The sequence below is a fragment of the Acyrthosiphon pisum genome, chromosome A2, assembly GCF_005508785.2.
Source record: "Acyrthosiphon pisum isolate AL4f chromosome A2, pea_aphid_22Mar2018_4r6ur, whole genome shotgun sequence".
In the NCBI taxonomy this organism is placed as follows: Eukaryota; Metazoa; Arthropoda; class Insecta; order Hemiptera; family Aphididae; genus Acyrthosiphon; species Acyrthosiphon pisum.
Genome location: NC_042495.1, coordinates 33331448 through 33346205, shown reverse-complemented (window position 1 = coordinate 33346205; position 14758 = coordinate 33331448). Strand labels below are relative to the sequence as shown.

General features: G+C 30.4%; 1 protein-coding gene and 1 long non-coding RNA gene across 3 annotated transcripts in view; both read right to left on the bottom strand.

The window, feature by feature from the left end:
- Positions 1 to 313: 313 nt before the first annotated feature.
- Positions 314 to 4044, bottom strand: LOC100164729 (radical S-adenosyl methionine domain-containing protein 2-like). The gene has a single exon (XM_008186765.3). The coding sequence runs from the start codon at positions 3877 to 3879 to the stop codon at positions 2818 to 2820; it is 1062 nt and encodes a 353-aa protein (XP_008184987.1). The 5' UTR covers positions 3880 to 4044; the 3' UTR covers positions 314 to 2817.
- Positions 4045 to 13784: 9740 nt separating this feature from the next.
- LOC100571458 overlaps positions 13785 to 14758 on the bottom strand; it is a 55604-nt gene continuing 54630 nt past the window's right edge. For both annotated transcript variants that reach the window (XR_119371.4, XR_003839618.1), the window contains exons 2-4: positions 14448 to 14695; positions 14240 to 14379; positions 13785 to 14163 (exon numbers count right to left, since the gene is read on the bottom strand). This is a non-coding gene — a long non-coding RNA (uncharacterized LOC100571458). The remainder of the gene's footprint in view (positions 14164 to 14239; positions 14380 to 14447; positions 14696 to 14758) is intronic.

Below are 14758 nucleotides of genomic sequence, written 5' to 3'. Positions count from 1 at the left end.
TACATTTATACTAATGTCTAATGAATAATGAAAAAATGCATAATTATTGCTACCATAGGACACAGGTATCCCGAGCCACGATGATAGCTTGAGTTTCCTTTTTATATTACATTCTTAGTAAACCATTGATTAAAATTTATAAATATTAAATACCTACTAGTATTTAAAATCAAACTTTTTTTTAAAGTTATTGTTTTTGAAATTAATAAGTCTTCAAAATAAGATGACATTAAAAAACGTATAAAATAAACCATTTGACTTGGATAAATGCTTTTACAATCAAAAAAAAAAAAAAAATAATTTAAAATATTGATTTGAATAAAAGTTATTTTATTTGTCAGGTCTTTCTGTTACATTTTACATATTGGAGAATATTTTGATATTTTAGTATTTTACTTACCTACTCATATTAAGTTACAACGTACTCTGGTACTCATAAGCACAACAATATCGTGTTAAAATATGGTGAAAACCCACTAGAAAACCCTGATAATGTTCTTACCTTTAAATTTTATAATAGGTAATATAATATTATTTTACAAATGAACGTCTTCATTAGTTCATTAAAAGGACGCTATACCCGCATGTGTTGTCTCCGCTTTACAAACGCATATATACAATATAACATAATACGCCATAATAATAACATTATGTGTTCATCACCGCAGCAGTTACAATATTGTGTAATAACTAATAAGTTTTCATAACTTATAAGATCATTACTAGGGCTGGGATTTCGATGCACTTTGCATTGTTTTCCAAAGCTTTCTGTGCAATGCTCGTCCTGTCACAAATTTGTTTTATGTACATTTGAATGAGAATAAGAAAGTTTATTTTACATTTTTTAGTTTTTAGGTCATTTTCTTAATTTTTTAGGGCATTTTAGAGTTTTGGAGCATTTTTTGAGTTTTTGGAAACCAAGTGTATGAATTTGAAATTTTCTTTTAAGATTTTTACACCAGCATGGCTTTTAAATAAATTAACTAGGACTGGGATTTTATTGCTAGATTATAAGTAGGTACTCGTAATTCGTATTATATTATCGGCTTATCGCCATTATCGGACAAGGTTTGAGTAACCTCTACACGCATTTCCTGTTAAATAATCTTAAATCGTAAAATCGACGTTCGATGATATCGTTCGACGTTCAGTACGAGTTTTGTCGTCGTTAACACCGTTTTATACTTTTATTACTCTAGTTGATTTTTTTTGATAATTTAATATAAAAATGCCAAAAGTAAAATGTTCGACAGCGAGTAGAGTTTTTAGGTCATAAAAGCATTTTTGTTATGAAATTTTTCGGGTTTTTTTAGGGCATTAAAATCCCAGCCCTAATCATTACTATATAATATGTGATAGCTATAGGTACTCCGGCCCACGAGAGAAAATTAAAGTCACCCGACGACAACTAGTCAAACAAAACTGTATTCACTTCGTGGCGCACCACAGTCTCGGAAATGGGCGGGAAGGGGCAAATGTTATGTTTCGGTGATTTTCTCTGAAATGCAAATTATTCTTAATTGTATTATTTATAGCCACATTTACCATTATATATAGGTACCTGCGGTTGCTTCTACAAATGCAAACTATGCGTATAATTTATTTATCACTATTTCAGGCATTATTCTTATATGGTTTATTGGTTTGGTCGTTGGGGGGGCGGGACAAATGCGACTAGACTACTACAACTTTTACAAAGAAAAATGTTTAGGATATGTTTAAGTGAAAATACTTTAATATAGGTTCAACTAAAGAAAACTTTAAGATATTAGATGTGTTCATATTACCATATAAGTCTGTATATAAGAAAATATTATTTTATACATAATTTAAAACTTTGAATCCTTTCTAGATATGAAAAAGGTAATAGTTAAAAGATAAAATAGGGCGTTTGATATCAGAGTGGAATATTATAAAAAAGCGTTTAGTCAAAAATTAATTAATCTATAGGTCAAAAAAATTACAACTTAATGCCTATAAATATAAAAAGGGACATATTATGATATTCTATACGAATGGGAATCGTATAACTACAGGAATACAAAAAATTCAGTTTTGGCTATTTTGAGTACTTGAATAAATAATAAACAATTATATTTAAGTATTTAACTGTTACAATTTTATGTATTAGTAACTTTATATTAGCATGTGCTTAAAGGTTGTAGATAATTTTATTTTTATTTCTTTTCATTACGTAAACTTAAATTATTAAGTAAATATGTATATAATTTATCTGTAAAATAAAAAATAAAATAAAATAAATATATATATATATTTATAATATATTATTTTTCAATTTAATTAAATATTTTGGTAAAAAAGTAAAAAAAATGTAATTTTTTATTTTTATTTTTATAACAGTTAAAGATTTTTATAGTTTATTTTCTGAAAATGTTGGCGTTTCAACATTTTATATTTTATATTTTTTTTAGTTTATAGTTAAAACGGCACAAAATCGGTTTTTGTCCGCGCGGACAAAATGCCTGTAGAGTACCCTCTACAAGCATTGGGTATATCCTCGCGGAACCCGGCCTGTATATTTGAATTTTATTCCTTTATTATTATCTCTTTCCGTTAATAGTCAAAAATGATAAAAAAATCATCCAAGTGAATATTTTTCATATAATTTAGAAACCGACTGAACGTAACTTGAAAATTATCACCACACCACAAAATATATGAAAATAAATATAGGGTACCTAGCTGCGCGTACCACAATAATTGAAGAGCTCAGTGGAACAACCTGGCAATAAAAATAATGTAATATATAGGTAAGCAAGATGAGATGCAGCAGTGATGAAAAAAAAGTTTTGCCCGTCACCATTCGAGCTCAGCTTTGGACATTTGCTGCTTACTCCACAGGTACACGCCGCCCCGCTCCAAGAACGCCTGTTCGTCGAAACCAGAGCCGCGGAGCGCGTGCTGGACGCCGACGTCCAGCAGGGACGCGGAGGGTTCCTTCTTGCCGTTGCGACAGTTGAGGAACCGCATATACTCGTCCAGGATTAGATAACTGTCACGCATCGCGTTGTTGTTCTCGGGCACCAACATCTGAACTTCAGCGTGCCGGCGCAGGAACCCGTTGAACTCTTCGTCAGTGACGTAGAACCGGGCGGCGTTGCGCAACGCTCCCTCGCCCGCGTTCTCGCCCTCCAGCAACAGGCACTGGAACACCTTCCACCGGACCGGCCGTAACCGGTCGATGTGCTCGGCGAACAGTTCGTTCACATTATATGTGTTGACCACCGTATTGATCTTGAACGCGATCTTGTGTTGTCCGCACCACTCACGTACCTGGTATAGTTTTGCAACGTGATCGGTTCTTGCGCCCTGTTGCCGGCCGATCATTCGGTTTGTGTCAGCGTTGAATGAGTCGCATGACACGGCCAGCATGTCCACGTGCTCACCATACTGCCTCATCCACTTTTCCTGGATCAAGCTGCCGTTACTAACAATTGAAATGCTGATGCCCGCCCACCTGAGTTCCGTTTTGCAGTATTTTATGAGTTCACCCATGAAGCGGCCGCCGTCCCGGACGAACGGCTCTCCACCAGAAAAATTTAGCTTTTTCATGCCGGCTTCCGCCAGCATGGTCAGCCCACGCTTCGCCTCATCCAGTGGCAGCACGAACGACGTCTTGGCCGTGTGGAAGCAAAAGCCGCAGCTATAATTGCATTGGCGCGTGAAGTGATAATTCACGCTTAACGGTACGGCGGGCTCGTCCACGCTGGCAGTCCTGTTCCACGCGACGACTGTAGCGGCCACTACGCCCGTCACGCCCATCAGCGCTGTGACTACGGACGCCAAACCCCGACACACCACGTTCCACACAGATTCCATAATTTTTAAAAGCTGCATGTTAGTCGCAGAAATGGCCATCACGTATACGCGCTTGCAGGGTCTCACCGGACCGTTACAGTGTATAATACGCCACTAGTATCCGAGCGAAAACGTTCTAAGCCGACGAACACTGCACGAATACCATAGAATAGCTCTCAATCACCGGCGTGGACTTAGATAGGTATATATGTATCATTGCGCTTCGAGCTGACGACAATGAGTGGGGAGCCGCTGTGGACAAATCGCGTTACCGCAGAACGATATAATTGGTTGTGTTCACGAGCAAAATTCTATAAGTACCAACATTTTAAATGCAGGTATAAAACAATTAAGTTATAAAATTTGATTTTTTATATCGATACGTATATGAATTATGGAAAATATGAGTGACCGTCGACTGATAATATTTTGACACCTACCTCAAATTTAAGTGAAAACGTCGTTTTATCTATATTACATGATCTGAACGATCAAGTACTATAGAATAACTTATTTAAATTTTAAATTACATTTAATGGGCAATATTTGAAAGAGCATTTTTTCAAATAAAGTTTTATTTGACTTTAAAATTAAAGTTTAAACAAAAGTTTTAACTTTTGGATTCTGAACGGAAAGATGAAATTATGATTTTATAAAGCTGTGTTTATTTAATTTTTTAATTTAATTTTGTATTTAACGTCACGTTTTATAGTAGAAAAATGCCTCAATTTTTAACATAGAGGGTGGTTTCTGGTAGAACATCTGAACATTGGATCTAGTGTTACAAAAGTAATAATTTCCCAGAAATTTTCAAAACAATCGGGAAATACATTAGGTATCGACTATTGAGTACACCTCGTCATTGGACATTGAGTAAGTCACTGTTATACTTAAATTTGAATTAAATGATAAATAATTATTGTATACGAAAAATGATTCTTGGCAAAAAACGGTAGGTCAGCCTATATATTATCATAATATCACTATATAAGTATTTTCATCATATGTTATTGAATATTGCTGTTAAGAGGATGTCACACCCGCATGTGTTGTCCCCGTCTTACAAATGTACATTGTACAACATAGCAAAAACTGTTTTGCGCGGGACAGCTTTTATCTCTCTGTGTTTGTAGTAGTGGCTCCAAAATTTCTGAACATATAGGGTGGAAAATTATTTATGCAACAGCGTGACCATATTTTAGATAACGTGAATAGAATAAAAGTTATTTGCTTCTAAACATTTAGTTTTTAATTTGCTTATACAAAATTATTGGATAGTGCTATTAAAAAAAGAGCACGCTGTTGCACAGATAAAGTTCTCCTTTACATGTTGTGAAAATTTGGTAGTTCTACAGCAAATATGATGCGAGAAAAGTTGTTTTTGCTATGTTGTACATTTGTAAGATGGAGACAACACATGCGGGTGTGACATTCTCTTAAAGTAATTTATTTTACTATCGATATTATGGTATGACGTAAGTTGATTTATTTTTTCCCAAAAACAGCATTATGGATAACATATTAGGTAGTAGCATTTTAGGTATGTATTAATAATTTATTATTCTAATAGTACCTATACACTATTTACCATAGTATATACTAAGTTTTTTAGTACGTTCCTTAACAATTGGTAAAATACAATACAAATTAGGGGAAAACTGGGATTTTTTTGCAAACCAGTTTTCTATAAAATTGATTTCTATAAATATTCTGTAGGTCAAAATGTTTAAAAATTTAATTATTTTATTAATACCAGTTTTACTCGTAGGTACGTATATATAGTTTATATCGAAACCAAAAAATCTAAAAAATATGAAAAATATTAAAATAAGTTAAATTATTTGTATTGATTAATGATAACACTTCATCAAATATTAACAATTATAAACAATTTCTATACTAATGAATTTAAGAAATTACGTAGCCCCTTTATTATCACAAATTTGAAAACTTGAGTTTTTTTTTTATAAATATTTATTAATATTTAATATATGGATTGGTGGGTAATGCATTTATAATTAGGTCATTGATTTTTGTAGTTGGGTCTGACCATATTTGTATTTGTAAAACATATTTATTTATTTGCATTAATGTGTGTTAATCTATGTGTGATGACGTGATGTGTATGAGGGCAATAAATCTGACAATTTTCAAACCTGTAATCATAGATCATAACTTTTTCTAACATAGAATTTAATGTCACTTTACTGTGGCAACGAGTAACGACTACTACTAACTGTTCAAATAGCGATGGAAAACGACGCGCGGAGAAAATTATTCCAAGTCTGAAATCATAGTCTGGTTGCTAGAAAAATTGTTGAAAAAAGCGTTTCAATTAATATTTATGCTAATACTTTTGCATATTTCAAGCTGCAATCCTCCAATCAACTTGAAATTTATAAAAGTATCATCTACATAGCATACTAATTAAACCGTGTAAATTCCAAGGCAATCAGTTCATTAGTTTAGGCTACATAGAGGTCGGACCATTTTTTTTTAAAATTACGCAGGTTAAATACGAGTTGGCCGTCTCGTGTAATATACTGCCATCGTAGTCACGAGCTCTTTTTGGAAGGTAGGCACTTAGCTCTGCGCCACAATCACGCCACGATACTTAACATTTAATGTGCTACTTGTATTATATAGGCATCCACTATAATCCACTTATTATACTTCAATATTGTACACGTTGCCGCAGCAACTAGAGTAGTGGGATGGATTATGAATAAGCGGTGGATCGGAGGGACAATATTATATTTTACAATATTTTTGTATACGAAAAGTTGGACTTAAAAGTATACTTGAATATTTTTGATTTTTGGTTGTAATTTTTCCAACCAATCTGCTTGCGAGTCCTCCTGTTCCTCCGTTCCCCCCGTTTCTGCCAAATATTTCTGATCGATTGATACCTTATTATAATATGACCTTATATATTATGTTCAGCCGTTTGCCTTGTATTGGGCCGATGAATTAGCACAAATTAGCATGGTTTTCCAATGGTTGGCTCAACTCTGGCTCCTGTTGAGAGGACGTTTCACCCGAATTTGTTGTCTCCGTCTAACACACGTACGGCATAACAAAAACCGTTTTGCGCGGCAAGCCACAAAGAAGGCTATACAGTCAAAACTAAGAAACGAAATTTTCACCAAATAAACAAAGGATAACTTTGGCTGTGCAATATCTTTTTTATTTTTTTACTATCGACATTTCAAAAAAAGTTATTAAAGTTTAAAAAACGCAAAGAATAAAAGATTTTGAAACAATAAGAATTTTTCCGTATAAGTGATATCAAAAAAATTAACGTACCTATAGGTACCTACGTTAGTGGCTACTCGCTTTTTTTTTACTTAGCTTCCCACCACTACCATTGCGCTGGATTACTACATACTTTTAAGTTTCAATTTTTATCAAGTGTAGGTAATTGTTTTTGTACTTATTATATTATATAATTTGTAAATGGTAAACATTTCTAACGTAATAAAAAAAGGTTTTAGACTAAATACAGATAGGATCATATACGCTGATATAACTTGTATAATCGTATTTATTGAAAATTGAAATCCATGCACTATACATACAATGAACAATAATTGTTGTCGATCTTGTTTTTATTTCATTAAGTACCTTTTTTTTTATACCACTATCTTTATTTTGTTATCCATTTATGTATAAGTATAATATAAGATTGTATGCGTTATAAACACGTATTATCACATGCGTGCGATGCACACTCATACAAATAATGCCCGACACACCACACACCCATTACAACAGAAAAATTCAGTATATTATAGTAACTATAGGTATATACATTATACATACAATAGACACTATACAGAGTGATTTAGCAGTATGCATACTTAAATGGCTATACAGCAGATGAAGAAAAGTGACTTTTTGACCAATAAGCTAAACAAAATTGGAAGAATTTGATTTGACAGATTTTAATTTTGAAAACGGATGATTGATCAACAAGTTTACTAGGGAATAATTGAGGTGATTTTGAATTTTTTTTTTTCAGCTGTGATATCCATGAATAAAAATATCGAAAAAATATGATATTTTTGTATTTATATTATTCATTATGACACTAACATTAATTGGAATCTTCAAAATTGCCTCGATCATTCCCTAGTAAACTTGTTGATCAAACATAATCAGTTTTCAAAATTAAAATTTGTCAAACCAAATTCTTCCAGTTTTGTCTAGCTTATTGGTCTAAAAGTCATTTTTTTTTCATTGACTGGAGCCCCCTCCAGCCCCCTTAAGGTTTATTTTATGATACGGAATTTAAATATATTGAAAAACATTATAACAAACAAAACTAATGTTTAGATTGGTCAAATCTACATTAGTTTTGATTTTTGACAAAACCTGTTGCAGCCCCCCTGTATAAGACATAAATAACATTTAGAACAAAATAAATACCTATATAGTTTATACTTTTCAATTTATATTATCAGTTATATTTCTTATATATTTATATAATAGGTATATAATATTATCTGTAAATGTTATATTTGCGCAATAATAAAACCTAATATTATATACCTGCCTGTATAATGCTATGTTAATATTTATAACTATATTTGTACCTACGTATGTGCATTTTATACATTTAGATAAATTAGTTGCAATAGCGTTAAGTTAGGTGTTTTTCCTTAAAAAAATATATTTTGTTTGAATTGCGATATTTGATAATTTCCTCGAGAAATTGCCCATTAAATCATTAATTCAATATGATAAGTACAGGTATTCAAGTATACAACACATACTATAGACAATTTTATTTAATCATCGATAATAGCCTGTATGTCCTTTTGGTGCCTATTGGTGCCGATTTTGATGAAATTGTTTGTGTGTTTGAGATTGTAATTTAGATTCACAATTGTATCCTGTAAGTCCACCCTCCTGGGTGGAAATCCCAAATAGGGATTTTGAGATTTATTTGTAAGTTAATATTAATGTTTGGCCTGGTGTATTTTCAGTTCTGAAGTCAAGCATCAGCCAGTGCCACTAGTTCACCGACCGGGTTCTAGTGACAAATCATGTCCACATACTCGTGTCTAACTAACCGTACCCTCATACACACTAACAATCCTACTAAAAAAAACCTGCGATCAGAACAGCTAATGGCCATATTTGCGGATTCAGTTCAATAAAAAAATAAAATAAAAATAAAAACATTATTAGTTTTTTTAGATTCTGAGTGGAACGATGAATGTATTGATTTTACAATGATGTGTGTTTTTTTAATTTTGTGTCTGTCATCACGGTTTGGGGCAGTAAAACTGCTTCGATTTTCTTAAACAGTATCTTACTATCTTGTTTGATGGGAAAGTGAATCTAGTTGGTGCATTCGGGAGGTCAAAATTTGAAATTTCCAATAGTTTTCAAAAGCGCCGTGAAAAACAAAAGAAAAATTAAGGAAAAACGGGAATTTTTACGCAAAATCTGTTTTCGAGAAAATTGATTTTGGTTTTTGGTGTAACATTAAAATGAATGACTGTAGATACATGAAATTTTCACTGGTTGTTTATATTTCCATTTACTATACATGATAAATTTTTCAAAATACTTTGGTTTGTTTTGAGCTATTTACGGACAATTTCAGTTTCCAATTTAATTAGTTTTTTTTTCTATGAATGTTAATAAAACTTTATTTGTTGAGTAAAAATACTTGAAAATTTAATACAAGGCTCCTACTATATTGTTACAATGACATTTGAAAAATATTAAAAATCCTTAATCACAGTTTTTTTTTATTAGCATTTAAAGTTCAAAAATTGAAAAAATATGAAAAAATCACGAAAATTACCTAATTATGTTGAGTTTATAATTCGTAAAAAATTTTCTTTTTAGAACTAAGATTTTAAAATGTAATACAAGATTCCTTATGGGATAATCTACCTTTATCAAAAAAAAAATGTCTATAAGTAACTTAAATTAAATTTTTATGAGCGTTTGAAATTCATATTTATACAACATTTGATATTCACTCGATTTCTTTTGTTGTAATTAAAAAACGAATGACTGTAGAAACTTGAAAATTTCACTGAATGTTTATATTAGCATTTTATACCTATATACGATAAAATTTTGAAAATAATTTGACTCTTTTTGAGCTGTTTACGGACATTGTAAGTTTTCAATTTTTTTTAGTTTTTTTTTCTATAAATATCATTAAAGTTTTATCTATTGGGCCAAAAAGTGTAAAAAATTAATACAAAGCTCCTGATACATTGTTACAATAGCAGTTGAAAAATATTAAAAATACATAGGCACAATTTTTTTTATAAGCATTTGAAGTTAAAATGTTGACAAAATTTATCAAATTTAAAATTGAATAATTATTTTGTAGTTAAAAATTTATAAAATGTTCAACTTTTATATCTAAGGATTGAAAATTTAAAACAAGATTCCACGTAAATATTTAATTCTGTTGCCAAAAATTCTAAGAAATACATAAGCACAGTTTATTTTTATAGTCTTTTTAAGTTCAAATTTGGACGAAATTACATATTAAAAAACCTGGAATAAATATTTTATTTATTTTGTTGTGATTGTATAATATTATTCTTGGGTATACTTGAAACTTCTAAAGTATACTATTATATATCTATGATAGTACCACAGTTTGTTGTTGATGTATAACGCGTTACCTAATGGATATTGTGATATAATTAATTTGGAATTTATTATTGATACCTATTATGGGTCAATTTTTTTTTTAATACTATAGATAAGTATACCTATATAATAGGTATGTCTAATACCTAGACTGACAAACCGTCTCTGCTCAGAATCGTTTTTCTTATACAGTGATATTATATCATTGAATTCAAATTTAATACTATCCATTATACAGTGGCCCACTTGTAACCTGCTGTACAGCAGAGCGACATCCACTTACCCACTTTTTTTATTATTATTTTTATTATCGTGCAAGAAATATTTGTTCAATAATTTTCTTGTGGTTTTGTCGTTGTGAGTAATAGTGCATGGGGTTTTTTAATTATTTACCTACCGAACACAAAGATAGTAGGAAGCAATTCAAGGTAGGTAAGCTAATAGCACGAATCCCTAATAGATATATCTTATTATTAATAAAAGTACGAAAAGATAAATGTGCTAACCGTGAAAATAACAAAATTTTAAAGAATCGTAGAACCGCGACTAATATAACAATAATACATTAATTTAACATATTAATATTAAATAATGTGTATTACGGTCAATGGCGGGAAACGAGACAAAGCGCGGGCAAACTATTTAAATTAATGTATTATGTGACATTTACCTGTGGCTGTTGAGAATTCTCCATTATGTTTTCCTTGCTCATCACCATTGTCGTTGAAAATATTGTCGTCAATTGTTAATCAAGTAACAACGTTAGTTGGACCGCACGAAATATCACGAAGAGTCGGTAGGCACGGAGAGCTGCAGTTGTAGTGGATGAGCCCGATGAGCGGCAGACGTCTAACGTGAAATTACAAAGGAATAGGAAGAACGGTCCGGACGGTCGACGGATAGGACTTGACTAGTGACTACGCTTGAGTTGAAACTTGAAACGAATAAATGATACGTCGTGTGGGCAATACCATAGAAAATATATAACAATACTGGTGGTAAATACCGTAGATTTGGACTTAGGAAGCAAAATATAATGACCATTTGGCACATTTACGAGTATTCCTCACTCACACGCGCATAGTCATCCCAATGGGGGGCAAATGATCTAGGGCGTCCAAAGTATTATGCATTTAGGGGGCTTCATAAAACGAATGATAACAAAAAATATGGTGTTATAATATTTTCGATTTTAATTTTCCTTTTATACTATAATAGTGTAATATTGAAGTCAACCTAACCTGTCAAATTATATAATATTATATTCTATTGAACATAAAATTATGTAAATTATGTATTACATGCCTACAGTAATGTATAAATATCAATATTACCAAAGGATAGAATATTATTAATACATTATTAATGATAATATGATATGATTTTAAAAGAAGACTGTAGGTATTATTTAGGTGGGAGCTATAACACTGACATACAATGTAAATAAAAAAAAATCATAAGGAAGACAGAAATTAATAAGCGAAAACTGTAGTTCTTGACAAAATCGATTTTTTTATTTTGTAATAAATACTTGTAATTTGAAAACGAAAGTAGGCACTTAAAATGTTCACCGAATATGTTTATTAGCATTTCCTAATAATGTCATGGTATCATTTTCAAAATAGGTATGTTGACTTATTTTGCGCAGTTGGAAATTATCAAATCTTTTTTTAGTTTTATCTTGAAAACATTTTTTTTTGCTTAAATAATGACTTATAAATGCGTGTGGCTTTTTGATTTAAAGAGCGTATAGCATAGGCATATTATGGTTTTGCGAATATATAATATAATATATAATATAATCATGATCTTATGGCTATATGTGGCATTTAGATTGACATTCTTTTGATGGTATTATAGATCAAACACTGTCCTAATATTATCATACGTTAATCAATTTTCTCGCAACGATAACAATTCACATGGGCCACATTTTTTACCAGAAGTTAACCTACATTACATATATTAAAAGATATACAAGCAAAACAAATTGAAGGTTTGATAGGTAAGACTTTAACATAGAAAAAAATAGTCTGATATGAGACAACAGGTAATAAACAAGCTTTTGATTATGTATAAAAGTTTACCACTTTAGTTGCCAATGACACATAGATAGTAAAACAATTTAAAAAAAGTATATAGCTAGTACCCAGCTCACTATACCAAATGCCGAAACTAAAAGTTTGATTTAATTTATAAAACTTATATGATATGGTGTTAGTGAATTTTAATTATTATTTTCTAGTGTACCCTAGGATATGCAGTGGCATGTAACATAAGGTCCAAGTGTAGTACAGAAAACACCTTAAATTATAGTTATTTGGTATTAACTAAGAACTAAGTAATGACAATCACAATGACATAATTTTAAAATGTTTATTTAAAAAAAAAAATAATTTTCAAAATAACTATCAGTCATAAGAATTGATATTTTAAAACATTTCTTACCACTTTAGTAAAACTTCCACGATTTGAAATTGTATTGGTTTGAACTTTAAATATTACAATTCAGGTATCTAAAATTATATTATAATTTATTTTTTCCTACTTAGTAAGAATTTATCCAGTATATAAACAGTCAAAATAACTGTTGCTATCAGTAAATAATTAAAAAAAAAAGATCAAGTATGTAACAATAAATTACAACACATTTGTCATATATTTTTAAATTTTAAATTACAATTAAACTATAAATACGACAAATTTATAAAGATTTTAAATGCTTTAAAGTTTAATTATAATTATAAATAAGTTATTGCCAAATACATTTTTTCACAAATATAATTCAGTTCATAGGTACTTATAGTTTTTTTTTTGTTAAATAAAGTAGTTAATTACATCTTTTCATAACTCAAGTGTCGCAGTGGCGTATTTATGGGGGAGGGGGGTCCATGTAGTCCAGACGCTTTGTTTATCAACATAGACACGTAAAGAAAATTAAAATATTTCAATATTAATTCAATTTACAGACTATAATAAATAATACATTCAAAATTGATAAATTTTGTTAAAATGTAACTTTAAAAGCTTATGAGAATAAGTGGCTATATATCTTTAATATTTTTGAACAGATATTATGGAAACTATAAGGACCTTGTATTGCATTTTCAAAATATTTGACATACCAAAGAACTTTTTTTGACACTAATTTAAAAAAAATTTAAAAATTTAAAATGTCATCTCTATAGTTAGTTCAAAAAGAGTAAAATTGTTTTAAAAATTTCGTGGCGAATAAAAAATTCTAATCGGAAAATTCAAAGAAAAATCATGAATCAATAGTTATTTTTTTTAATTACACCAAAAAAACAAATTACATTTTTGTCAAAAAATTGGGTTTGTGTAAAAATAACCATTTTTCTTAATTATATATTTGTTTTTTCCAATGTATTTGAAAACACCTGAGAATTTTCAATTTTTACCTGTCATCCAACTAGAATCACTTTCCCTTTAGAAAAGATGCTGAAGTCCTAACTAATTATGTGTTTATTTGCAATTTAAATATGTAGAGGTGATAATTATAATTACATAAGTGTGTGTGAATTAAACATGATTGAGTATCTAAGGCTTTCTTCTGGGTTTTCTGGGTGAATTGAAATCATAAATTGTAAAGTCTCCAAATCCTTTGTTTGTAGGTTAATCATCGTTCGAGAAACACAATTTTATGAAAAATAATTCAGTTTTGATAACCATAATAGGTATAATCCATTGTATGAGCTAAAAACGATAGACTATTAAGTAACTTTTGGTTTTGGCAAACATTTAAAATTGGATACTTGAGTGATATACTTACATAAGTGCAGTGTGTGAATTAGACATTATTGGGTATCTAAGGCTTTTCTGGATGAATTAAAATCATCAACTGTATGGACTCCAAATCCTTTATTCGTCTGTACATTTTCTTCTAACTCATCGTTGGAGAAACAAAATTTTCTGAAAATGTCAAGTTGTAAAATATATATATAAATACCAAATTTATGAATTATGTTAAACGATTTTACCTCTTAGATGCGATTTACTAGTCGTGCTCAGAGTAGGTTGTACCAATGTTGCCGTAAACAATTAAATTTGTTATTTCTTCTCTATCCCAGACAAGTGGTTTGAATTATGTTTTGAGAACATTGTTTACAATTACTAATAGTTGTGAAATGATTACCACAGATACTATGACTGATAGAAATAGGGATAATCATTTAATTCGAAGATTTTTAGCCATTATTTCCTTTTATTTCATTGATTTTTTGGAAATCTATATTTGAGAACAAATTAGCAAATTAGACTGGATCCATATTATTAAGAAAATATAATCAGT